We start from the raw sequence: 27,916 nt of genomic DNA on the forward strand, positions 1-27,916 counted from the left end.
ATCTGGGTTCCCTGAGGTCTTTGACAGCGTTGGGAAGCCTCTCACTCCCGTGCTGTCTACTGCCACTTCTTGCTACCGTCTGAAGGAAAACACAGGACTCACAGGCTTCTCTGCTCAGCTTGGTCTGTTTCTCCCCTGCTGTGGCGAGGAGCTGGAAAGCAAACAGAACCTGGGGGTCCCACTAGGGATTCACCTGGGTCTAAAGTCCTGCTAGGCGTGCAGCTCATGAGAATGCTTTGTGGCCCACAGGAGCTTTGGGGCTTCAGTCCTGTCCTTGGAATGCTGAAGAGTATCCTCTTCCAGATAAGCGAAGCCTCCTACTCCATGTTGACGTGTCGGGGACAGACCTGGAGTGTGATCCAACTTGGCCACTCAGCGGCTGTGACCTTGGGGAAATAATTTGACCTCTACAAGCCTCAGTTTCCCTTTCTATAAAATAGAGTGATATTAGACTCCACATCTCAAGGTTGGCAGGTACTAATTGACCAGAAAATCCAATGTTGTTGCTATGGTCATCATCATCATCATCATCAAATGAGTTCAAACCTCATCAAGGCTTAAAAACAACAACTACCAGGAGTAGAGAGCTTTTAAATAGGATCTGTTCCCCTCATCACAATTGAGGACTTGTTCCTTCCACCAAACTCTAACTCCTGGTCAGGCGCCTGTGTCATTGGTCCTCATGTTCCCAGGGTCCAGCATTGGGTACAGTCCTCAGTAAACACCCGATGGACAAATGACAGAAAGAGAGACGTCGCAGCACACACTGGCCAGAAGAGGTGTACAACAAATTTTAAAAGAGACTCCGTGCTGCAAGAGGATGGATTGAGAATAACTTTACTTGTTTTCTGGGAAGAGGTTAATGGGTGGGAGGGGTGAGAGGGGAGATCCGATTTACACACGGACTTGAGACTCCCAAGGAAGTACCCCGGGTCGTCCTCAGCAAGGTTGCCCCGGTAGGGTCTGACGCCCAGGTGGCCTCCCGGAGCCGGGGCGGAGTCCTGGAGGGAGGCGAAGCGGGATGTGGAGGGGGACTGGAGTGGGGGGAAAGGGCGGGTGAGGCGAGGCCCGGCCCGCCACAGTCCTGCCTCTGGGCCCCGGGAGCGTCCTCCCTGTGTCCGGGCCGGGCGAGGGCTTAATGCTATGGCCAGCCGGGAGGCCTGGCGGGGCCCGGCGGGGGCTGCGAGCTCAGTGGGGCGGGTGGCGCCGCTCGGCCAGGCCCCCACGGCCCAGCACTTCGCCGCTGAACTGGTAGGTGAGCTTCTTCTTCACCTTCTTGACCTCTCCCGTCTTGCCGTAGTTGCGCAGCGCGCGCGCCATCTTCTGGTACGTCATCTTCTTGCGGTTGCCCTTCTGGATTCCCCAGCGGTGCGCCAGCGCCTCCTTGTGCTTGGACGAGAACTGGAAGGTGCCCTTGTCCTTGTCCACCCACCAGATGCTGTCCTTCATGTCGCCGCTGCGGAGCAGGTCCAACAGGAACTGGTACAGACGGATCTTCTTCTTGCTGCCTGCGGGGGGAGGGCCCGGTGGGAGGGGGCCCGGGGACCCACATGGGAGCCGCCCCCACCGCCTTGCGCACACACGGGGACCCGGGGACGGGGTGGCCAGGAAGGGCAGGGGAACGGCTGCCCCAGTCCGCGCCAGGTGTGCACACACAGCGTACCCACACTCACACACACAAACAGCTGCTCGCTACACACCCGTTCACACACACCCACTCACGCACGCACTCACACACTCCCATGCGCACACACTCGCACCCACACAATGCACCAATCGCATACACATGCTCACACACTCACATAACGCACCCACTCAGCCACACCTGCTTGCACTCATACACACCACGCCCACAGCCACTTACGTGCTCACACAACGCACCTTCTCCCACTCACGCTCATGCTCACAGTGCACCCACTCACATGCTCACACACAAGCACACACAATGCACATGCTCACACACTCAGACTCACACCCACATGCTCACACACATGCTTGTGCAATGCATCCACACCCTCACACCCGCTCACAACCTGATTTGCACCCACATAACCCACCCACTTGCACATTCACACGACACACCCACTCACACTTGTCACACACACACCCACACATATGCACACAAACACACCCATTCACTAACACACCCACACACACTGGCACCCACATGACACACCCACTCACACTCTTGCACCCACCTGCATGCTCAGACCCACACACTACATCTGCTTACACATTCACAACCCATTCACACCCCTGCTCTTACCTACTCATACACCTCATTCACACCCACTCACATGCACACAAAACCACACAATGCACCCACTCACATGCACAGACACTCAGACCCACTCACACCCCCAGATGCACGGTCACACCCACACAATGCATCTTCTCACACTTATACACATGCCCAGTCACACCCACTCACACATACATCTCACACCAGGTCTCACACACTCATGTGCTCACATGCCTGCTCATACACCTCACACCAGGTCTCTTACATAATCACACCTGCTTACACATGCTTCCACAAACACACACCTGCTTACACATCTCACATTGCTCACCCTCACACCTCACATTGCTCACCCTCACACAAGCCTCTGCTCAACAAACGCATGCTTACATACCTCACACCATTCACACACACACCCACTCACACATGGTCACACCTGCCCACACCTGCTCACACACATATTTGCACACACAGACTTCACATACATCACATTACTCACCCACACACATGCCCCTCCTCACTTATGCTCACACACATCACACCATTCACTCACACCCACTCATACTTGCTCATATCTGCTCACATGCTCACCTGTTCATACAACTCACACTCATACATCACACCACGTCTCTCACACACACACGCTCACACGCTTATGCTCACACACTCATGCTCACACCTCATATGTGCTCACACCTCACACACCCACTCGTGCTCACACATCACACATTCACACCCATTCACATGCTCACACCTAACAATCGCACCTCACACCTCACACACATGCTCACATCTCTCAGTCACACCCACTCACACACCAGCCCACACATACCCACGCACACATGCTCACATCTCATATGCCCACACCTCACACATGCCTGCTCACATGCATGCTCACACCTCACAGTTGGTCACACACGCACTCACACACACGTTCACACCAGCTCATTCACACCTCATTGACACCTGCTCACTCATATTTCACACCACTTACTTGCACCTCACTCACACCTGCTCACGCATGCAGACACATTCTACTCATACACACCAACTTGCGTGCTTACACATCTTTTCACACACAACCAGACACCCACTTGCACACTCATGCTCACACACATTCTCTCTCACACCCTCTCAGCAGCTCTCACACACCTGCTCACACGCTCACACATCACACCCGCTTACACCCATTCTCTTGTTTTTGAGACTGATTGCCTAGACTGGAGTGCAATGGCGTGATCTTGGCTCACTGCAACCTCCGCCTCCCGGGTTCAAGCAATTCTCCTGTCTCAGCCTCCCAAGTAGCTGGGATTACAGGCATTCACCACCATGCCCAGCTAATGTTTGTATTTTTAGTAGAGATGGGGTTTCGCCATGTTGGCCAGGCTGATCTCGAACACCTGACCTCAGGTGATCTGCCTGCCTCAGCCTCCCAAAGTGCTGGGATTATTGGCATGAGCCACCATGCCCAGCCCACTCACACCCATTCTCACACACTCATTCATATATCTATTCTCACACACACCTGTTCGCACACCTACTCACATGCACACCCACTCACACCCAGGTGCTCAAGCATGCCCTCACCCCCCACATAGACCTGCTCACGCACAGGAACACACACATGTTCACACATGCTAAAACACATATCCACTCACGTACATGCACAAAACTGCTCACATATACACATACATGCTCACACACCCCAGCTCACACCTTCCTGCTCGCACACACCTGCTTACATACACCCTCAAACATGTTCACATCCACTCACACATCCACTGACACCTACACATGCCCATTCACACACTCACTTATATCACACACATCCCTGCTTACATACACATTCACACACACACACTTGCTCACACACCTGCTGTCATACCCCCACTCACACATATCACTCACACACGCCCGCTCACACCCACCCACATATACCATGCTCACATCCCTGCTCACATACCCACACCCACACACTGCTGACACCCACTGACATGATCATACATGCACACCTCACACACGTGCACACAGCTACTCACACACACTGAAATACATTCATATACTGACACACAAACAAACATGGCCACACCCACTCTCATCCACACCAGCTCTCACATTCACCTTCTCACACACCCACTTAGCCACTTGCACACATGCACCTGCCTACATCCGTTCATACACACCCTCACTCTGCACACTTGCTCACACACACCCAGATCTACACATACTCATGGCACAGAGACACACACACACCTGGCATACTTCATGGAGATGCCTGTATGCACTCACAGCAGATACACACACACACATAGAGACAGCCACAGACAGCCCCACAAAACACACACATTGGCAAACATGCACACACACACACGCAACTCGGCGGCATGGCTGCTGGGTCAGTTGGCCTGGCTGGGTGGGGCAGGGCACAGACACAGCCAGGGTTGGGGCCAGGGTGGAGGGCCAGATGCCCCACCTGTCTCCCCAGGCAGGAGCCCAGGCCCGGGCTCCAGGCCATCCGCCTCGCCGTCAGACACCTCCAGTGGGGGGCTCTGCCGCTCGCCCTCCTCCTCATCTGAGCTGGGCTGGGCTGGGGACAGGGGTGGGTACTGAAGGCACATCCGGGGCAGGTAGGAGACCTGGACAGTAGGGGAAGGAGATCAGAGTTAGGAAAGGTCAGCTTACAGCTCAGGGGGACTGGGAGGGAGGTCAGCTGGGGAGAGAAGGAATGCAGAGGGCAGGGGATGATGGCAGGCACAGGAGACTGGAGGAAGACCAGGGAAAAGTGGGGCCAGTTGAGGCGCTGCACACAGGGTGCAGGCTGTGGGGCGAGGCGTGCTGACATCCAGCCCACCCAACCCTCCCAGCTGGGCCTCCTGGTTTAGGGCTGTGGGCACCGGGGAAGCGGTGCCTTGTTCTCCTCCCTGCCGAGGTGTTATGTGGGCCCACAGTGGGCTGGGGTCAGAAGTGGGCGTGCTGGGGGCCGGTGCATTGGGTCTGGAAGGGGGTTTGATAGGTGGGGTGATGAGTGGTGGAGGGACCTTGGAGGTCAGTAGGGGTGGTAGAGGTCAGCAGAGGTCACTGATCCAGATTAGGGTCAGTAGGGAGGGTTACTGGGGAGAGGCAGGGTCAGTAAACATGTTCAGTGACTTGGTGTGGGATCCATGAGGGCTAGTGAATGGGGGTGGAAGACAGTGAGGTCCAGGAGGGCCCACAACAAGGCGTTGGGGTGGGGAGGCTCGGTGAGGTGCAAGAATTATCTGGGGACTGTCCATACTCGGGGTGAGACGAGATAAGGGGTATGGGGTCACGAGGTCACTCGGGGGGTCAGGCGGCAGCCGTTGGGGCTCCAGTCGCCGTTGGCGCTGTGGGGCAGGAAGCTGAGTTGGGTAAGAGCCTGTGTCAGCTTCCTGTGAAGCTCCCGGGCCCCACCACAGGCCTGGCAGTCTCCTGGGGGACGGGGCAGGCGGTGGCACGCACCTGGTGGCCAAGACTGGGATGGGGTGGCACCATGGGGGTGTCGAGGACATGCATCTGCTCCAGCTCCATGTGGCGGTAGAGCTGCTGCAGCTGCGGGGGTTGCACACTCTGGAGCTCCGTGAAGTTGTTCTCGGCGAAGCTCTCGAACTCGCTGTGCACGTGGTGGGGGTGGAAGTCCCAGTAATGGTCTGTGAGGGACAGCCGGGCAGTACGGGGTGAGCTCAGGGTTGGGCAGGGCAGGAAAAAGTTGTAATAACATTAAATAATACTGCCAGGCCATATGGGGCCTAACCATCTCATTTAACGCTCGCCACCTGCATGGTTACTCTAGGACTGCATTTTATAGATAAGGACACTGAGGCTTTGAGCGGCTACATAGCATGCCCAAGGTCAAAAGCATGCAGGTCAGAGCCAGGACTCAGGGCTGAAGCAAAGCTCGTGTTCTCAGCAATTCCATCCTGATTCCCGTGCAGTCACACAGACCAAGTGTCTAATCCTGGCTCTGCCGTTTACTTGCTGTGTGACCTCATGCACATTTGTGGCCTCTAACCTCAGTTGAGTTGCCTGTAAAATGGGGATCACAGTTATTGGGAGGATATGAATGAGTACACATTTGTAAAACACCTTGCACCAGAGCCGGCCCTCAGGGAAAGTTGATTCCCCTCCCATCCTGTTAAAATCTCCTGGCCGGGGCTGGGCGCGGTGGCTCATGCCTGTAAACTGAGCACTTTGGCAGGCCGAGATGGGTGAATCACGAGGTCAGGAGATCGAGACCATCCTGGCCAACATGGTGAAACCCTATCTCTACTAAAATACAAAGTATTAGCTGGGCATGGTGGTGGGTGCCTGTAATCCCAGCTACTCAGGAGGCTGAGGCAGGAGAATTGCTTGAACCAGGAGGCGGAGGTTGCAGTGAGCCGAGATCACGCCACTGCACTCCAGCCTGGGGCGACAGAGCAAGACTCTGTCTCAAAAAAAAAAAAAAAAAAAAAGAGAGAGAAACCTCCCACGGGTTCCTGAGCTCCCTGGCTGCCCACAGTTTCTCTCTCTCTCACACACACACACGGCCTTGTCACATGGCCAAGGTGTGACAGCAGTCACAGGGCTGACATTCCTCACACACCAGAACTTGTCCAGGCACACGGTGGCCCTTCCTCTTCAAAGCCATGACCTTAGGCAGTGGCACCTGTGTTCCCGTGAAGTGCCTGGGACCCAAGACTTTCCTGGAAAACCCCCTGTGGGTCCCTTGAGAGTCTGCGGTGGAGTGGACTCAAGTCCAGAGAATAGCCCCATGCCACTGAAAGCCCTGTCTTGGAACTGGGAAAGATCTTCAGCATGAGCACATTTTCCAGGAACAAACACTGCCACACCTCTGTGGGACTTCCTGGATACAATTCAGGGTCCAAAATGAAGCGTGGTAATAAAGTGACAAGATCGGCCGTCTCGTGGGCCAAAGAGGGAGCCTATGAGACTTCAAGTCCAGACTGTGTCTCTGGGACAAGTCCACCACCAGCCATGCGTGCGTGTGTGTGTGTACTTGTGTACACAGCTGTACACATGTCTGTCTGCTCGCCTCTCTCTTTCTCTCTCACACAAACACCTACTCACACATCCCTAATAGACAATGATGATTTTGGGTTCTGGACTGGATCTCAGAGTACTCGCTTTCTAAACCTGCTCAGTGGTGGTTTTGCAGTGTGACTGTGGACAAGACATTTTTTTCTCCCCGAGCCTCTCATTCCTCAGTCTAAAAGTCAGAAATGCACCTGGGTAGTTACTGAGGCCCTGTCTACATGTATAATTATTTGGCCCCACAGTCCAGACAGTCCAGACTCCCACCTTTAGGAAGCCACATGGCAGAGAGGAGAGAAATGCAGAACTGGGTTCCAGTTCTGGCTCTGCCATTTACCACTGTGTGACAATGGGCAGGTCATTCTATTTCTCCAACCCTCAGTGTCCTCATCTCCTAAATGGGGCTAACAGTTATACCCATCTCACAGGCTTGTTTTGAGACGCAAATGACCTATTGCAAAGTGCTTAGACTAGAACTTGGCACAAAGTAAGAACTTGATAAACATTAACTTCATCATTATCATTATTATTAATAATAATAATAGTTTATTCTAAAGAGCCTAGATTCCCACTGAGTGAGGTTACACCTATAATCCCAGCTACTCAGGAGGCTGGAGAGGGAGGATCACTTCAGCCCAGGAGTTTGAGACCAGCCTGGGCAACATAGTGAGACCCTATCTCTACAAAAAAATTTTTTTTTTTTTGAGATGGAGTCTCTCTCTGTCGCCCGGGCTGGAGTGCAGTGGCCGGATCTCAGCTCACTGCAAGCTCCGCCTCCCGGGTTTACGCCATTCTCCTGCCTCAGCCTCCTGAGTAGCTGGGCCTACAGGCGCCCACCACCTCGCCCGGCTAGTTTTTTGTATTTTTTGGTAGAGACGGGGTTTCACCGTGTTAGCCAGGATGGTCTCGATCTCCTGACCTCGTGATCTGCCCGTCTCGGCCTCCCAAAGTGCTGGGATTACAGACTTGAGCCACTGCGCCCGGCCCAAAAAATTTTTAAAAATTTGCCAGACATGGTGGCACACACCTATAGTCCCAGCTACTTGGGAGGCTGATACGAGAAGAGCGTTTGAGCCCAGGAGTTTGAGGCTGCAGTGAGCTATGACTACATCACTGCCTCCAGCCTGGATGACAGAGTGAGACCCTGTCTCTCTCTCTCTCTCTCTCTTTTTTTTTTTTCTGGGGTGAAGTCTCACTCTGTTGCCCAAGCTGGAGTGTAGTAGAGGGGCTTACAAAAAAAATTTTTTAACTAAAAAAAAAAAAAAAAAGAGCCTGGATTAGCACTTGAGCGAGCATAGAGCAAACGCTTTTTTTAATTTTTTTATTTTTTTATTTTTTGAGACGGAGTCTCACTCTGCCGCCCAGGCTGGAGTGCAGTGGCCGGATCTCAGCTCACTGCAAGCTCCGCCTCCCAGGTTCACGCCATTCTCCTGCCTCAGCCTTCCGAGTAGCTGCGACTACAGGCTCCCGCCACGTCGCCTGGCTAGTTTTTTGTATTTTTTTGTATTTTTAGTAGAGACGGGGTTTCACCATGTTAGCCAGGATGGTCTCGATCTCCTGACCTCGTGATCCGCCCGTCTCGGCCTCCCAAAGTGCTGGGATTACAGGCTTGAGCCACCGCGCCCAGCCGCAAACGCTTTTAATACATGTTTCTTTCCTCTTGTTCTCCCTGCTCCTGGCCACCTTAGTCAATGGCCCAGAGAAATAATTTCAGGGGACCATGTCGTCATTGCAGTTGAAGCCCAAGCATGGCATTCATGAGGGCAGGGACTGGTTTTGTTCACCTCTGTATTCCCAGTGCTTAAGTAGACACTTGACAAACATTTCCTGAATGAATGAATGAATGAATGAATTATTGCCTCTTTTTAAAAATAAAAATGTCTTTCTAGGCCAGGTGCGGTGGCTCATGCCTGTAATCCCAGCACTTTGGGAGGCCGAGGTGGGCGGATCACATGAGGTCAGGAGTTCGAGACCAACCTGGCCAAAATGATGAAACCCCGTCTCTACTGAAAATTAAAAAATTAGCCGGGCGTGATGGTGGGCGCCTGTAATCCCAGCTACTTGAGAGGCTGAGGCAGGAGAATCACTTGAACCTGGGAGGTAGAGGTTGCAGTGAGCCAAGATCACACCACTGCACCCCAGCCTGGGTGACAGAGTGAGACTCCATCCCCAAAAAGTAAAAAAATCTCTTTTTAAATTGAGATGGAATCTCACTATGTTGCCTCCAACTCCTGGGCTCAAGTAATCCTCCCACCTCAGCCTCCCAAAATGGTTTTGTTACAGACATGAGCCACCAAGCCCAGCCGAATCCTAGCCACTTAAAAAGCCTCTCAGGCCAGGCGTGGTGGCTCATTACTGTAATCCAAGCACTTTGGGAAGCCAAGGTGGGCAGATCACCTGAGGTCAGGATTTCCAGACCAGCCTGGCCAACATAGCGAAAACCCGTCTCTACAAAAATACAAAAATTAGCTGGGCGTGATGGCAGGTGCCTGTAATGCCAGCTACTCAGGAGGCTGAGGGAGCAGAATCCCTTGAACCAAGGGAGGCAGAGGTTGTGGTGAGCCGAGATCGCGCCATTGCACTCCAGCCTGGGCAACAGAGCAAGACTCGGTCTCAAAAAAAAAAAAAAAAAAAAAAAATCCTCTGAGACTCTCCTCTGCAAAATTATCTAAACCTGAAGCAAAAACAAAACAAAACTTAATTTGCATTTTCATCCTGCAGTGAGCTAACAAGATCCTGAAACTCTCCTCGCTGTGGGAGAGTTTGCTCTGCTCTTTAGTGCGGAGGCTGTCCTGGGGCTCTGGGATTTGGTGACAGGATTCCTCTCCAGTTGTTGATCCCTGCTTCAGCCTCACTCCTGGCTCTGCCCATTTTTGCCTTCCCCTGCCCAAGTTGGAGTGCCTTGGTATAATGCCGTATGGATCCCGCCTATCAAACCCCCATCCCTGAACCCATTCCCACTCCAGGGCTGGAGGCACCCTGAGTGCATGCACTGCATAGGTGTAGGGTAAGAGGCACCCAACTGCTCTGTTTTCCTCCCCACCCCCACCTGTTCTAGCTCCACTTTAGACCTATGACCTCACTGTGGTGGTCCCAGCCTGAGGCCAACATTTCCCAAAGCTGGTCTCAGTTCACCTTCATCGGTCACTTGGAGAGGCTGGAAAAGCCTGTAAATGTGGGGTCCTGCTGGAGACCCACTGAAGCAGAAGCACTAAGGGGAGCTGGGAATCTGCATCTAAAACCACCCAAGGAAGTTTTGTGCTCACGAAAACTCTGGAATTCCACCCAGGGTCTCCTGAAGGCTGCAACAGAGACTCCCAAATGACAATTAAGGTTTCAGAAGGTCCAATGGTTACCTCGCCTTTACCCATGATTTAGCGCTCAGTAGGCAGAACTACTCCAAACATGGAGCCCTCTGTGAGAACACAATACAAGGAATCCTTCCTAGGGCAGAGGTCAGCACTCCTGGGCTCTTCAGACCTCATTTCTGGATGACTCTTCGAGAACAAATTGCTTTATTTCTTTGTGTCCCTTCCGTGGGCCACCCAGACCATCCATTCGGGAGTCACCCACATGCCCCCTTTAGCGTGACTCTCAGCTCCTCGAAAGAATATAATGTCATTTGCATAACATTTGGACATGGCTCCGGACCCTCATTTCTACAGACCGATAGGCACCCAACACACAGTAGGTCTCAATTGCTGTTTGATCAAATGATCAACAAAAGCCGGACGCGGTGGCTCAAGCCTGTAATCCCAGCACTTTGGGAGGCCGAGACGGGCGGATCACGAGGTCAGGAGATCGAGACCATCCTGGCTAACACAGTGAAACCCCCTCTCTACTAAAAATACAAAAACTAGCCGGGCGAGGTGGCGGGCACCTGTAGTCCCAGCTACTCGGGAGGCTGAGGCAGGAGAATGGCGTAAACCCGGGAGGCGGAGCTTGCAGTGAGCTGAGATCCGGCCACCGCACTCCAGTCGGGGCGACAGAGCGAGACTCCGCCTCAAAAAAAAAAAAAAAAAAAAAAAAAAAGATCAACAAAAGTTAGCTTTTAGTGTATTTTTTATACACCAGAGACTGTGCTAAGTGTTCAGTCCACATTATCTCATTTAATCCTAACCCTAGCTCTCAGGAAGTGGCCACTACAGTATAATCTATCTTTTGCATAGGAGGAATTTATGTCTCAGAGAAGTTAAGTCCTTTGAAGCAGATATTGATAGAATCAGGACCCAAACCCACCTGTATCTGACCCCAAGAACTGAAATCTTACCACTACACCATACCACCGCTGAGAAACAAGATGATTAATGAAAAATTTAAATAAGACCTGTGGTGACGCCGAGAGATTTTTTATTTTGTATTTTTGAGATGGAGTCTCACTGTGTCGCCCAGACTGGAGTGCAGTGGCACCATTTTGGCTCACTGCAACCTCTGTCTCCTGGGTTCAAGTGATTCTTCTGCCTCAGCCTCCCAAGTAGCCGGAGCTACAGGCGCGTGCCACCCCGCCTGAATAATTTTTGTATTTCTGGTAGAAATGGGGTTTCACCATGTTGGCCAGGCCAGTCTCAAACTCCTGACCTTGTGATCTGCCCGCCTTGGCCTTCCAAAGTGCTGGGATTACAGGCATGAGCCACTGCACCCAGCCAACACTGAGAGATTTTCATGACTACTTTTATCCACCTGACCACCATCATTACCCATCACCTGTCATTCTTCATCCAACCTACATCCATCTGTCATCCCCCCAATGTCCACCCATCCTTCATCCATCCATTCATCATGGAACCATTTTCCATCCAGCTATCATCCAGCCAGCCAGAAATGACCCATTCATCTTCATCTCTCATTTCCTCCCTCTAAACCAGTTCTCAATCTGGGGCCAAAGTCCTACCCACACAACCCTAGTCTTACTCAGTTTTTTGGTGTCACTAACACCTGTACGTCATGAGTATAAAAATAAAATCATATTCAAAACAACCCCACAAAAAATGTCAAGCCTTAAGTGTCATTCAGCTGACCTTATCTCCTCAGAACAGAACCTCCAGCCTGAAGCCCTGGGCTCTTCCCAGGGGAACAAAAGTGTGATCAAAACAGAGAAGAAAGATGAGGAATCAAGAAAGGAAGGGCCAAGAAAAAACCTTCTCAGAAGATCATAGACCACTAGACTAGGGCTCCCGAAGCCCAGCCTCTCCTGAAAATTATTCAGACATAGAAACAGGCTCAGAGGTTGAGGCGGGTGGATCACCTGACATCAGGAGTTCGAGACCAGCCTGGCCAACATGGTGAAACCCTATCTCTACTAAAAATAGAAAACAATTAGCTGGACGTGGTGACAGGTGCCTGTAATCCCAGCTACTCGGGAGACTGTGTCAGGAGAATCGCTTGAACCCAGGAGTCAGAGGTTGCAGTGAGCCAAGATCGCACCATTGCGCTCCAGCCTGGATGACAAGAGTGGAACACTGTTTCAAAACAGAAAAAAGAAAGAAACAGGCTCAGAGAATAGAGAAAGAGAACTGAAGGTTTCATGGCACTTGTTACTCTCTACCTTGGATTCTAATTATTATAGTTTTAATTCTTTCCCTTGTTACAAAGATGGATCTTGCAGAACCTGTGTTTTATTCATTCCACGGCATCCAGCAATGTGCGTGGCATATTGCCTATTAGACAGATAGGCTGGTGCAAGATGGAGGGCTTGGTAGGTAGAGGGAAGGACAGTTGGAAAGGTGGCTAAGTGGATGATTAGATGGGTGTGTGAATAAATTAATGAATGGGTAGATGGTTAGTGTTATGAAAGGATGAAGAAGTATATGGAAATTGGATGGATGGATGGATGGATGGATGGATGGATGGATGGATGGATAGAATTCACATTTTGGAACTCTCTTTTCTTCATCAATCCTATTGTAGGCCAGGCATGGTGGTTCATGCTTGTAATCCCAGCACTTTGGGAGGCCGAGGTGGGTGGATCATTTGAGGTCAGGAGTTTGAGACCAGCCTGGCCAACATGGTGAAACCTCATCTCTACTAGAAATACAAAAAGTAGCCAGGTGTGGTCGTGTGCACCTGTAATCCCAGCTACTTGGGAGGCTAAGGCAGGAGAATCACTTGAGCCTGGGAGGTGGATGTTGCAGTGAGCCAAGATCATACCACTGCACTCCAGTCTGGGCAAGAGTGAGACCCTGCCTCAAAAAAAAAAAAAAAAAAAAATCCTGTCGTAGATAGCCAATTCAAGCATACTCATTAGGATAGCTACTAGTTAAAAAGAAAAAAGAAAGAAAATAACAAGTGTTGGTGAAGGTGCAGAAAAATTAGGATACTTGTATACTGTTGCAAATGTAAAATGATGCAGCCACTATGGGAAATAGATGATGGTTTATTTTTTATTTTTACTTTTTTTGAGACAGAGTCTTGCTCTCACCCAGGCTGGAGTGCAGTGGGGCAATCTCAGCTCACTGCAAGCTCTGCCTGCCGAGTTCACGCCATTCTCCTACCTCAGCCTCCCGAGTAGCTGGGACTACAGGCACCCGCCACCACGCCTAGCTAATTTTTTGTATTTTTAGTAGAGACGGGGTTTCACTGTGTTAGCCAGGATGGTCTCGATCTCTTGACCTCGTGATCCGCCTGCCTCGGCCTCCCAAGGCGTGTGACCCACCACGCCTGGCCGATGGTTTAATTTTTAATAAAACTAAAAATAGGCCAGGTGCAGTGGCTCACGCCTGTATTCCCAGCACCTTGGGAGGCCGAGACGGGCAGATTGCCTGAGGTCACAAGTTCGAGACCAGCCTGGTCAACATGGTAAAACCCTGTCTTTACTAAAAATACAAAAATTACCCAGGCATGGTGGTGGACACCTGTAATCCCAGCTACTCAGGATTCTGAGACAGAAGAATCACTTGAACCTGGGAGGCAGAGGTTGCAGTAAGTTGAGTTCACGCCACTGCACTCCAGCCTGGGTGACGGTGAGATTCCGTCTCAAAAAAATAAAAATAAAAATAGAATTAGCATATGATCTAGCAATCCTACTTCTGAGTCTATATCCAAAAAAACTGAAAACAGGGTCTTTCCACACCCTTCTTCATAGCAGCATTCTTCACAATAGCCAAACGGCAAAAGCACCCCAAGTGTGGGATGGCTGGGTACACAAAATGTGGTGCACGCATGCAATGGAATATGATTCAACCTTAAAGATGAAGGAAGGCCGGGCACGGTGGCTCACGCCTGTAATTCCAGCACTTTGGGAGGCCGAGGCAGGTGGATCACGAGGTCAGGAGTTCAAGACCAGCCTGGTCAACATGGTAAAACCCCCGTCTCTACTAAAAATACACACAAAAGAAATGAGCCAGGTGTGGTGGCGCACGCCTGTAATCCCAGCTACTCAGGAGGCTGAGGCAGGAGAATCACTTGATCCCAGGAGGCAGAGGTTGCAGTGAGCTGAGATCGTGCCACTGCACTCCTGCCTGGGTGGCAGAGTGAGACTCTGTCTCAAAACAGCAAAGAAACAAACAAAAAGCGTAATAAACAATAGCAAATCCTGTGAGCCCTTCAAAATCTATCTTGAATCTGTCCCCCTCTTTCTGTCTCTGTTGCCTTGTCCAGGTCACAACCATCTCTTTCCTGGATTATTTCAATAGTTTCCTCAATGTTCTTTTTTCCAGCTCCTATTCTCGCCTCCTTTCCATCTGCTCTCCACCCAGAGTGACCTTTTAAAAAGCTTATTCAGTTGAACCATGAGACATTGGGAGAAGATACTAAAAACTTCCAGAGAAAGAAAACAAAAGACAGAGACAGAAGGGAAAAAAAAAGCAAATGAAACAAACAGCTAGATTAATTATGAAAGAAGTTTAAAAGAATATGGAGTAGCATCAGACTTCATAGGAAAAACTCTAGTAACCAGAAGACAGTAGAAAAATGCTTTCAAATTTCTAAGGGAAAAAATTATTTTCAAACTAGATTTCCATACACAGCCAAACTGTGATTAATCAAGTGACAGCATAGAATAAAAGACATGAGGCAAAACACAAAATAAAACCATCATCACCACAACAAAAACCTCACCTCCCACACACCCTTTCTTAGGATGCAACCATGATAACAAATCTGTACAAAACATTTGCTATTTCCAGGCCCTGTTCTAAGCACTTGACATACAGTAGCTCGTTCAGTCCTTACAGCAGTCCTGTGAAGTTGGTGTTGTCATGAACAAGTTGAGACACAGAGAGGTTGGAGATCTTGCCCATGGTCCCCCGGAGAGCAATAGAGGAGATGGGGGATGAGTTTCAGCAGCCTGGTTTCAGAAGAAGGGTTCTTATCTCCTTGCTACATTGCCCCTCAGAAATATGGGGGTGAGGCCTGGGCACAGTGGCTCACGCCTGTAATCCCAGCACTTTGGGAGGCTGAGGCCAGCGGATCGCCTGAGGTCAGGAGTTCGAGACCAGCCTGGCCAACATGGTGAAACCCCGTCTCTACTAAAAATATAAAAATTAACCGGGCATGGTGGCACACGCCTATATTCCCGCTACCCGGGAGGCTGAGGCAGGAGAATCACTGGAACCCGGGAGACAGAGGCTGCAGTGAGCCAAGATCGTACCACTGCACTCCAGCCTGGGCAACACAGAGAGACACCATCTCAAAAAAAAAAAAAAGGCTGGGCATGGTGGCGGGTGCCTGTAATCCCAGCTACTTGGGAGGCTGAGGCAGGAGAATCGCTTGAACCCAGGAGGCTGAGGCTGCAGTGAGCAGAGATTGCACCACTGTGCTCCAGCCTGGGCAATAGAGCAAGACTCTGTCTCATTAAAAAAAAAAAAAAAAAAAAAGGAAAGAAAAAGAAATATGGGGATGAGAAAGTACAGGTAAAGAAAGGAAGAAAGGATGCCATGTGGCTCAGCTGAGTAATAGCCACACAGTCATAACAATGGAAAATTCAAATACTGATTTAACAAATATTACCATATACAGTAATGAATTGGGGATGTGTGGGAAAATGTGAATGTGTGTTGTGTGTGTATGTGTGTGTGTGTGTTGTGAATGACTAAAGTTGAATTCTGATTGTATAAGTAAATAAAATATATCTCAAACTGAAAAATCAAGCTGTTTTGAAAAATCAGGCTGCCTGACACTCAATAATAAGTATAATAATAATAATAATAATAAGGCGCTCAATAAATGTTTGCCAATAAGTAATGCTCTAAGTCTCTATTCCACATCTTCATTTATACATTTACATAGCACTCAAATAGAAAGACTGGAGGCTGGGCACGGTGACTTATGCCTGTAATCCCAGCACTTTGGGAGGCCAAGACGGGCAGATCGCAAGGTCAGGAGATCGAGACCATCCTGGCTAACATGGTGAAACCCCGTCTCTACTAAAAATATAAAAAATTAGCCGGGCGTGGTGGCATTTGCCTGTAATTCCAGCTACTCAGGAGGCTGAGGCAGGAGAATTGCTTGAACCCACGAGGTGGAGGTTGCAGTGAGCTGAGATCTCACCACTGCAATCCAGCCTGGGCAACAAAGCGAGACTCCATCTCAAAAAAAAAAAATAAAAATGAAAGACTGGAAAAATAGCTTTTATCAATCTGTGATATGCTACATATGTCATGGAGAAATGCAGAGTGGCATGATATGAAATTCCATTTTTGAATGAATAAAATATACATGAGTATGTGTATATACTTACCAACACTTAGGATTATATATGCACAATAAAACGTCTATAAGGATTAACTAAGGTTCTATCAGTGGGAAATGGCATTGAAAAGAGGAGGATGTGTTACTTGATATGCTGTTGTATTTTTTAAGTTTTTGCAGTTAGTATTCGTTACTTTAATAATTAAAAATTAGGCTGGACGTGGTGGCTCACATTTGTAATCTCAGCACTTTGGGAGGCCGATGTGGGAGGATTGCCTGAGCCCAGGTGTTCGAGACCAGCCTGGGCAACATAGTGAAACCCCATCTCTATAAAAAATACAAAAAAATTAGCCAGGCATGGTGGCACAAACCTATAGTCCCAGCTACTTGGGGGCCTGAGGCAGGAGAACTGCTTGAACCCCATAGGTAGAGGCTGCAGTGAGCCAATTGCACCACTGCACTCCAGCTTGGGTGAAAAAGTGAGACCCTGCCTTTTTTTTTAATTTTCGAGATGAAGTCTCACTCTGTTGCCCAGGCTGGAGTGCGGTGGTGCGATCTTGGCTTACTGCAACCTCTGCCTCCCAGGTTCGAGTGATTCTCGTGCCTCAGCCTCCTAAATAGCTGGGACTACAGGCAAGTGCCACCACGCCCGGCTAATTTTTGTATTTTTAGTAAAGACAGAGTTTCATCATATTGGCCAGGTTGGTCTCAAACTCCTGACCTCAGGTGATCCACCCGCCTCAGCCTTCCAAAATGCTAAGATTACAGACATGAGCCACTGCTCCTGGCCTAATTTTTTTATTTTTAGTAGAGATGGGGTTTCACCATGTTGGCTGGGCTGGTCTTGAACTCCTGACCTCAAGTGATCCACCTGTCTCAGCATCTCAAAGTGCTGGGATTACAGGTGTGAGCCACTGCGCCCAGCCCTTTTTTTTTTTTTTTTTTTTTTTTTTTTTTAAGACAGTGTCTCAGCCAGGCACGGTGGCTCATGCCTGTAATCCCAACACTTTGGGATGCTGAGACGGGTGGACCACTTGAGATCAGGAGTTCAAGACCAGCCTGGCCAACATGATGAAGCCCCATCTCTACTGAAAATATAAAAATTAGGCCAGGCTCAGTGGCTCACGCCTGTAATCCTAGCACTTTGGGAGGCTGAGGCGGGTGGATCACCTGAGATCAGGAGTTCGACCAACCTGGCCAGCATGGCAAAACCCCATATCTACTAAAAATACAAAAATTAGCCAGCTGTGGTGGCGGGCGCCTATAATCCCAGCTCCTCAGAAGACTGAGGCAGGAGAATTGCTTGAACCCAGGGGCGGAGGTTGTGGTGAGCCAAAATCGTTTCACTGCACTCCAGCCTAGATAAGAGAGTGAAACCCTGTCTCAAAAAATAAAATACAAAAATTAGCCAGGAGAGTTGGCATGTGCCTCTAGTCCCAGGTACTCAGGAGGCTGAGGCAGGAGAATAGCCTTTTTTTTTTTTTTTTTTTTGAGACGGATTCTCGCTCTGTCGCCCGGGCTGGAGTGCAGTGGCGCGATCTCGGCTCACTGCAACCTCCGCCTCCCAGGTTCACGCCATTCTGCTGCCTCAGCCTCCCGAGTAGCTGGGACTACAGGCACCTGCCACCAAGCCCGGCTAATTTTTTTTGTAGAGATGGGGTTTCACTGTGTTAGCCAGGATGGTCTCGATCTCCTGACCTCGTGATCTGCCCGCCTCGGCCTTCCAAAGTGCTGGGATTACAGGTCTGAGCTACAGTGCCCAGCCAGGAGAATAACTTGAACCCAGGAGGCAGAAGTTGCGGTGAGCCGAGATTGCGTCACTGCGCTCCAGCCTGGGTGACAGAGTGAGACTCCATCTCAAAAAATAAATAAAACCCCCAAAATATGTAAAAATAAAAATTAGAAGATTTTGCCCAGGCGCAGTGGCTCACACATGTAATCCTAATCCTAGCACTTTGGGAGGCCAAGGTGGGTGGATCGCTTGAGCCTAGGTTCGAGACCAGCTTGGGCAACATGGCGAAACCCCATCTCTACAAAAGATACAAAAAATAGCTGAGCATGGTGGCAGGCCCCTGTAGTCCCAGTGAATCGGAAGGCTGAGGTGAGAGTGAGACTCTGTCTCAAAAAAAAAAAAAAAAAAAAAAGGCCAAGCGTGGTGGCTCATGCCTGTAATCCAGCACTTTGGGAAGCCAAGGCAGGAGGATCACCTGAGGTCAGGAGTTTGAGACCAGCCTGGCCAACATGGTGAAACACTGTCTCTACTAAAAAAATACAAAATTAGCTTGGCATGGTGGTGCACACCTGTAATCCCAGCTACTCAGGAGGCTGAGGCAGGAGAATTGCTTGAACCTGGGAACCAGAGGTTGCAATGAGCCAAGATAGCACCACTGCACTCCAGCCTGGGCAACAAGAGCGAAATTCCAGCTCAAAAAAAAAAAAAACTTGTAAATGTATTTAAATTTTCAGCACACACACATACACAGAAGGTTACTCAGATCATGATCATGTCATTTCCCAGCTCAGAACTCTTCAGTGGCTTCCCATTGTGTGTATGATAAAATACAAACGCCTGCCATGGCCTTCGAGCCCTGCATGAGCCGCTGACCCCTTTGGCTTCCCTTTCTGTCCCCTGCCCTGTGCTCACTGGCCTCTCTGGTCCTCTGTCAGGGTCCTTTCTGCTTTTGCACTTTCTGTTGCATTGACCTTGGATACCTCTCCCCTACCTACGGTCACATGTGAATTACGAGTTCCTTCTCAGCTCAGCTGCCACCTCAAAGGCCTTCCCTGACCACGTACATGAAAGCAGCCCCCCATGTAGACAATCCGCATTACATCTGTGGAAAACGGTCTGTTTGTCTGATTCTTTTTTTTGTTTTTGTTTTTGAGCTGGAGTCTCGCTTTGTCTGTCACCAGGCTGGAGTTCAGTGGCGCGATCTCGGCTCACTGCAACCTCTGCCTCCTGGGTTCAAGCGATTCTCCTGCCTCAGCCTCCTGAGTAGCTGGGAGTTCAGGCGGGCACCACCGCCTGTATTTTTAGTAGAGACGGGGTTTCACCATGTTACCCAGGATAGTCTCGATCTCCTGACCTCGTGATCCACCCACCTCGGCCACCCAAAATGCTAGCATTACAGGCATGACCCACCGCACCCAGCCTGTTTGTCTGATTATGTCCCCATCCCCTCACTGGAGGGTGAGCTCTGTGAGAGCAGTGGCCGTGTCTGGGTGCTCATCATGGACTTCCCAGAGCCTACAGCAGTGTCTGGTACGTGGCATATTCTCAGAGACTATTTAACGGATGGAATAGGGAGGAAAAGTGGATCAGATGGGAAGTGGCTGGCAGGATGGACGAGTAGTTGGGTGGATGGGAGGGTGAGTGCCTGGATGTGGGGGTGGGTGGCAGATTGGCTGCTCCCTGGGTCAGTAGAAAATAACCCAGTTGGTCTCTCACATAGCCCTCTGTGCTTCTACTCCCCAGCCGCTTAGTCCCTCCTGCCTTGGGGGATGCAGTGAAGCTAGCACAGGCCTTGTCCTCTGCACATTACCTTACCTCATCGATTACATGCCTTACCTCGCTGAATCATCACAGCTCTAGGAGGTAAGTATTTTCATGCTCTCAGTTTTATAAATGGGGAAACAGGGGCTCAGAGAGGCTATGTTACTTGCCCCAAGTTTTCACAGCTGGTGAGTGATGGAGTCAGGACTGGGCCAAAGCTTTTTCACTAAGCTTTGGTACCTAAAAATGTGGACAAAGAGGACGTGCAGGAATTGACGGAAGTGTGTGGGAGTCTCTATGGTTGAGTCTTAGGGCAATACCTTCCAGCGGGTATAGAAAGGGATAGCCTGGCTGGGCGCGGTGGCTAACACCTGTAATCCTAGCACTTTGGGAGGCTGAGGCAGGTGGATCACCAGGTCAGGAGTTCAAGACCAGCCTGGCCAACATTGTGAAACCTGTCTCTACTAAAAATACAAAAAATTAGCTGGGCGTGGTGGAAGGCGCCTGTAATCCTAGCTACTTGGGAGGCTGAGGCAGGAGAATCGCTTGAATCAAGGAGGCAGAGGTTGCAGTGAACCAAGATCATGACACTGCACACCAGCCCGGGCAACAATACAAGACTCCATCTCAAAAACAAAAGGGGGCCGGCCAGGCGTGATGGTTCACACCTGTAATCCCAGCACTTTGGGAGGCCGAGGCAAGTGGATCACTTGAGGTCAGGAGTTTGAGAGCAGCCTGGCCAACATGGTGAAACCTTGTCTCTACTAAAAATACAAAAATTAGCCACGCGTGATAGTGCACGCTTGTAATCCCAGCTACTTGAGACGTTGAGGCAAGAGAATTGCTTGCACCCAGTTGGCAGAGGTTGCAGTGAGCCGACATGGGGCCACTGCACTCCATCCTGGGCAACAGAGCAAGACTGTCTCAAAAAAAAAAAAGAAAGGGACAGCCCAAATGCCCTGATTGGCAATGATTAACAGTGGGACAGGGCCAGGGCCGAGGACACCTGGGAACACTGGTGGAGTTTCTGGAGGAATTGGGGGCTCATGACCAAAACGGGGTGCTCAGGCATCCAATCAGGAGTCATTCCTAGAGCCCCACCCCAGATATAAGGAAACTGCTTGGGCCCTGAACCAGGAAAACATGATTTCTCTAAAGCGCTCACTCCATCAGGCCCAGTCCCAGGCTCACTGGTTTCCAGCTATGTGGGCAGCGCCCTCATATTACAGGAAGGAAAACTGAGTCTGCAAAAAGCCCAAAGGAAATGCACCCAAGCCCAGTGAACTGAAGAGGGATTGGGGCCAGGGAGAATGCATCCTTGATGGAGGAGGCCCGGCAGCACTGTTTGTGGGGACCTGAGCCACCAGGGGGCGCCTGTCCTGGGGCCCAGCGGGAGCTCCTGGAGTCCTGGAACTGCTTGGGAAGGTGGGTGCACGGTCTGTGAGTGCCCCAGACCCGGCTCTTCACCCTGGTAGGGAGAGCTGAGGATGGAGTTGGAGGAGGGGACTTTCTCTCTACATTGCCTGGGTTTTCCACCAAGAGGATGTGTTTTTTATATAATTACAAATAAGCTTGAAGGAATTAAAAAGGATATTTTAAAGGCTTTCTAGACCTGAAAGATTCTAAAAGATGCCTGTGCATTCCCAGCTGTGGTCTGGAGGCATATCCGCCTACCCCCAGGATGTGGCTTCCAGTCTGAGTTCCGGATGAATCTGGGGCCCTAAGTGTGAACCAGGCACATGTGGATCCCTAGCTGGGCCCATCAGGTTGAGACTGCCACAGGTGTATCTGCAGAATGGAGCTACAGGCATGACTGGCCACAGGGGTGGCCTTCAGGAGTGACACCTTCCTAGGCTGTGGGCCTCTGCCCTCTGAGGTGCAGACACCCCAGTTGCTCGTCTGCCCGGGTCCCAGACGCCCTGAGGAATCCCCCAGTGACGACTCCCTCACTGACTGGGCCGCCTCACTTTGGGTCAGGGATGTCCACATCAATAAGCCAAGATCCACTTCAGGCAACCTCCCACAGCCCCCTGCTCAGGTCCCAGGCACCTAATGCCTCTCTCCCATCCCCTCAATTTGCTCCAGGACGGAGGCTGGGCTAGGGGGTGAACAGTCAGACCCAGAAGGACTGGACAGACAGAAGGACCCCCTGGCCCAGGCCTCTTCCTCCCACCTCAGCAAACTGGGGGCCTCGGCCTCTGCTGAACAAGAGGTCCCCATAGGGTTTCCTTTGGTCCAGCAGTTCCCACTTAGGGGTGATTTTGCCTCCCGGGGGGATCTGCCAATGGGTGGAGACATTTTTGGTTGTCATGATTGGTCGTGCCCCTGGCATGTGGTAGGTAAAAGCAAGGATGCCACTAAGCTTCCTATGCTGCCCGGGACAGCCCACCCCAGAATCATCCCACCCAAAAGTCAGCAGTGCCACGGTTAGGAAACCCTGCCAACCACACATGGCAGGGAGTGTGGATATGCTGGCGGGGAGTTTGGGACAAAGAGAGTGACGAGAACAAAGAGGAGGAGGTGGGTAGTTAGGCAGGGGCAGAAGACAAAGCACAGAACCTGGAGCGGACAGACCTGGGTTCCACCCAGCAGCTGTGTGACCTTGTGCAAGTCTCCTAGCACCCTAAGCTGGTTTCCTTGTTTATAAAAAAGACTACGAGGACAGAACCAGCAGATAATCATGCAAGAAATGAACCCTGCGCCTTGACACACTGCAGAGGCTCCATAATGGAGGTTCAGGTGCAGGGGTGCAGCAAAGATGCCGCCGTTCACTTCCCCTGAGAGCAAACTGGATCTGATTCTCAGAATTCCAACGAGGTCCTGGGAATCATTTCTTCTTTTTCTCTCTCCAGACCCCAGGAGCCCAGGCTGGGCCGGGGAGTGGGGGCGTGGCAGGACCCGTACTCACCGCTGTGGCTCTCCCCATCACTGCTGAGATAGGGGTAATACTCGTGCGTTTGGCGTTGGTACAGGTCCGTGTCATAGGGCACCAGGTCTTCCGATGGCTGCTGAGAGAGGAGATGTCAGGGCCTGCACCGTGCGGGGGACCCCAACCAGGCCTGCAGCACCCCCGCATACTGGGTCCCCACCACTTTCCTTGGCTCAATGACTGTGTTGGGCCTACAGCCCTCCCTCTGCCTAGAATTGGGACAGAGAGTGGGGCAGGGGACCCAGGAGGCCTGAAAAGGGGTGACAGGGACCTTGGGGGTCAGAGGTCAGAAGAAGACCAGGGTCCCCCTCTGCTGGGCTACTCCCCATAGCCACCTCATGCTCACACTCACACTCATGCCTGTGTGCCCCCATCCTCATCCCATACCCCTCTCCTGGTCACACTGATGTGCATGTCCACACGATCCCTGTGACACCCTCACACTCATAATCCCACATGTGGACTCACTCTCATAGCCCCCACCCACCCCCATGCAGGAGCCTGCACACTGTCCCTCTCACACACATCTTCACACCCACTCAGAGGTCACCCACCTCACGGAGATATTGTACACTCAGCTCATGCGCACACGCAGTCTCCTTGATTGACACTCGCATGACACCATGTTCCAGCCATCAACACGCACACTCACACCCCCAGAGCCACTCACATTCCACCTGCACACTCACCTGCACAGCACACACTCGCCTGCCCAGCCGCACTCTCACAGCCTATGCCTCTCACACAGCCTGGGCAAGAGTGGCACCACAATGACCGTCCACACTGATGGTTGGTGCAGGGGTCACCTGGGCAGGCTCAGGGGCCGAGTGCATGGAGGGCCTTGATCCCCTCGCTCTCCTTCCTGAGTCCTCCCTAACCTCCTCCTTCCCTCCTCACCGCCACCCCCACCCTGTCTCCTTTGCTTCCTCCTCCCCCTCCTCACTACCCTCTGCCCTCCTTTTCTTCCCCCTCCTCCCTGTCCTCCTTCTTTCCTCCTCCTCTTCCTCCCCCGTTCCTCCCTCCTCCCTGTCCTCCTCCCCCTACTGGCACAGACACAGGGCTGTGCACACCCAGGAGCCTTCCCAACAGTCGTCAGCCCTCCCCACCCCCACAGTGTGTGGCCCAGGATTGCACAACAGTCACTGTGGCCCTCAGGGCTGGGCTTGGGGGACTGGGGCTGCCTTGGGAGCCCACCCTACCAGGAGACACTCAGAGTGACCCTGGAGCTTGCAGAGAGGGCTGGGGGGCCTAGGGACGGCCCAAGGAGCTCTGCCACCCATTCAGCTCCACCTGGAGTTCAGGATTGAGAGGTCAGGGGTCATAGACAGTGGGCCTATGGCTTTCTTGAGGCAGAATTGGCTCTTCCTGAGACAACCTCCGTCACCTTCTGCCTGCGCCGCCCCCTTCGTGGTCCCAGGTGGGAAGGGGTGTCAGGGTGTGGATGCCACAGCGGGCTGGCTGGTCCTGCCCGGTCCTGCCTGCGTCTGGCCAAGTGAGGAGGCCAGGAGCCCAGCACTGAGCCTGCCCCTCTGGGTTTCCAGGTAATGCAGCCTCGCTGCAGGATGTCAGCCTGGCTCTGGTCGAATGGGTGTGATGTCAGGCCTGGGGTGACTCCCAGCCTCCTGGGGTGGCTCTGAGCTGGGGCACAGTGGGGGAAGGGAGCTGCCTCTAGGCCAGGAAAGTGGAGTCAGGAGGGCCTCCTGCCAAGCCCTTCCCGGCTCCCCTCAAGCCTCCCTACTCCTGAGAGGTCATGGGGTGGGAAAAGGGAGAAGGGTCCTCTCAGAGGGACCCTGGTCTGATACCTGCCTCAGGCTGCAACTGTCACTGAGAGTGAGGAGCACTGGCGATCTGCTTCTCTTCTCAGGGTTCCCTGGGGTTCCTGCTTCTTCACCCCCAAGATCCAGTCCCTGTCCTTGTCCCAGCCTCAGCCCCCATTCAAACTCGTCACATGCTCACCCCAGGTCCCACCCAGCCCCAATCTCAGTCCCAACCTTGTCCCAGCCCTGTCCCCTGCCGCGCCTCTCCCTAAACTCCAGCCCTGGGGCCAGCCTCAACTGCACTGTCTCAGCTCCACTCCTGGCTCCTTTCCAGCACCAGCCCCTGTCTCCTGTGGGCCCATGGCTCCAACCCTTTGGTCAACAATCATGTCCTCTGTGCCAGGCCCGAGACTGGGTGTTGGGGACCCAGAGTTCCATCAGCCTTGGTGTCCAGGAGCCCCAAGGCCATGGGCCAAGGCTTCTGCCTGTTGCCTCCTGCCTTCAGCCCCTTCCTGTCCAGGGGATCGGCCTCCTCCAAGCCAGTCCCCCCATTCTCTTCTACCTCTCTACCACCGCCCTCACCATCCTCAGCCCAGCACCCTCCCCAGGAGCCCCGGCCTCCGCCTGCCACCCGAACCCTGTCTATAAATAACTGTTCAGGCCCCACCGATCACAGCCCCACTGTGGGCCCGGCCTCAGCCCGCCAGGGCATGCTCCGAGGAAGCCAATGGCCCCCTCGCTGGGTCTCAGGCCAGGAGTTCCAGGGAGGAAACCCTGACTTCCCACTGATAGCAAGCCAGGAGGGCAGCGGGTGGGCTGGCGGGTTCGTGGGCAGGCAGGCAGGCGTCCGAGGGCCACGGGTTGGGCTGGTGGAGGAGTCCCGGTACTCACAGGGGGGACGAGGGGAAACCCTTCCATTTTGCACGCCTGTAACATCCAGCCGGGCTCCGAGTCGGTCAGATCCCCTGCCTCGGTGGGGGCCAATGCAGAGCCCCTCAGGATGGGGTGCCCCTTCGGGGGCTGGACGGTCGTGGGGCGGGTGCAGGGCTCAGGCCTGCCCCCTGAGCTACAGGAGCCCTGCGTGAGCCCCCTCCCTTGACATTGCAGGGCCAGCACAAGTTCCTGATTTTATCGAAGGGCCTGCCGCTGGGAGATAGTCCCCTTGGGGTGACATCACCGCCCCAACCCGTTTGCATAAATCTCTTGCGCTACATACAGGAAGTCTCTGGCCGGCTGGGGCAGGTGGTGCTCAAAGGGCTGGCCTGGGAAGCCATGGGGTCCAGGCCCCCTACCCAGAGGAAGCTGGGACTGAGAGGGATGACTTTGGGAGCTAAGCTGGGGAGGGAGGATGGGAGGGAGAACGTGTAGCTCCGCCACACCACTGGGAGGCTTTTGCTCTAACCCAACAAATGCCTGCTTCTTTTGAGATCCCTATGTAGCCAACAGTCACCTCATTGGGGTCAGAGCTGGAAGGGGTGGCCTCCTGGGGCCTCCACTTTCTGGGGTCAGCCTTGCTAGGTGAGGGCTCCGATCTAGCAGGCTATCAGGCCTGCCTCTTCCTGTGGCCCTGCACCCCCACTGCCTAGGCTGTCCCTAGGCTGAGGCTGGGCTCGGGGGTAGGGTCTTCAGCATAGTACTGCTTTCTTCCTTTCTTTCTTCCCTCTGAGTCTATTCACATGGGCTTCTCTTCTACCAGAAGAGGGTCCTGGGTTCTTTTTTCTTTTTTTTTTTCTTTTTTTTTTTTGAGACAGAATCTCGCTCTGTCACCCAGGCTGGAGTGCAGTGGCCAGATCTCAGCTCACTGCAAGCTCTGCCTCCTGGGTTTACACCATTCTCCTGCCTCAGCCTCCCGAGTAGTTGGGACTACAGGCGCCCACCACCTTGCCCGGCTAGTTTCTTGTATTTTTTTTTTTTAGTAGAGACGGGGTTTCACCGTGTTAGCCAGGATGGTCTCAATCTCCTGACCTCGTGATCCGCCCATCTCGGCCTCTCAAAGTGCTGGGATTACAGGCTTGAGCCACCGTGCCCGGCCGGTCCTGGGTTCTTATACCCTTCCCTCCCAGCTTCTTGAGTACCACATTCAAATCCCTACGGCTCTGTTTCCAGCCCAGGTTTCTCAGTTTCTTGCCAATACCTGAATATGAATCTAACCTTCCTAGTTTACAAACCTTTCTTGCCTATCCACCATTCATCTGTTTTCCTGTGCATCTATTTGTCTATTTGCCCATCCAGCTATCCATTCATCAAGCCCACCATACATTCACTTATTTGTCCATTTATCGAACTGTCCGTATATTTGTTCATTCATCTGTCAATCAATTCATCCACCCACCCATCTGCTTATCTACTTGTCTATCGAGCCATCTATATGTCCATTAATCAGCCCATCCACCTACTATCAATCCATCAGTCCACAATTCCATCTGTTTATCCATCTATGAACCTGCTCATCCATTCATCCACCTATCCATCCATCCACCCATCCACTCATCCACCCATCTACCCATCCACTCATCTGTCCATCAACCCATCCATCATCCACCTATCCCTTCATTCATCCATCCATCCATCCATCCACCAGTCCACTCATCCACCCATCTACCAATCCACCCACCTACCATTCCACCCATCTATTCATCCACCTATCCATCCTTCACCTATCACCCATCACTCATCCATCCATCCATTCATCCATCCATCCATTCATCCACCCATCCACCCATCTACCCATCTACCCATTTACTCATTTGCCCATCCACCAATGCAGCCATCTACCCATTCACCCATCCACTCATCCACCTATCCATCCATCCAGTCAT

General features: G+C 52.0%; 1 protein-coding gene across 2 annotated transcripts; it reads right to left on the reverse strand.

Moving 5' to 3' along the window:
* Window positions 1-821: 821 nt before the first annotated feature.
* Window positions 822-26,251, reverse strand: SPI1 (Spi-1 proto-oncogene). Of its 2 annotated transcripts, none has more exons than XM_010371115.2 (5): window positions 25,989-26,251; window positions 23,320-23,416; window positions 5,720-5,907; window positions 4,716-4,878; window positions 822-1,508 (listed from the first exon to the last, which is right to left on the reverse strand). In XM_010371115.2, the coding sequence occupies exons 1-5, from the start codon at window positions 26,031-26,033 to the stop codon at window positions 1,189-1,191; spliced, it is 813 nt and encodes a 270-aa protein (XP_010369417.1). In that variant the 5' UTR covers window positions 26,034-26,251; the 3' UTR covers window positions 822-1,188. The 2 variants fall into 2 exon arrangements, with proteins under 2 accessions (XP_010369417.1, XP_010369416.1); XM_010371114.2 differs by having other exon boundaries at window positions 23,320-23,419; window positions 25,989-26,221.
* Between the last annotated feature and the right edge of the window lie 1,665 nt (window positions 26,252-27,916).

The sequence above is a fragment of the Rhinopithecus roxellana genome, chromosome 15 (assembly GCF_007565055.1).
Source record: "Rhinopithecus roxellana isolate Shanxi Qingling chromosome 15, ASM756505v1, whole genome shotgun sequence".
NCBI classification, from domain to species: Eukaryota; Metazoa; Chordata; class Mammalia; order Primates; family Cercopithecidae; genus Rhinopithecus; species Rhinopithecus roxellana.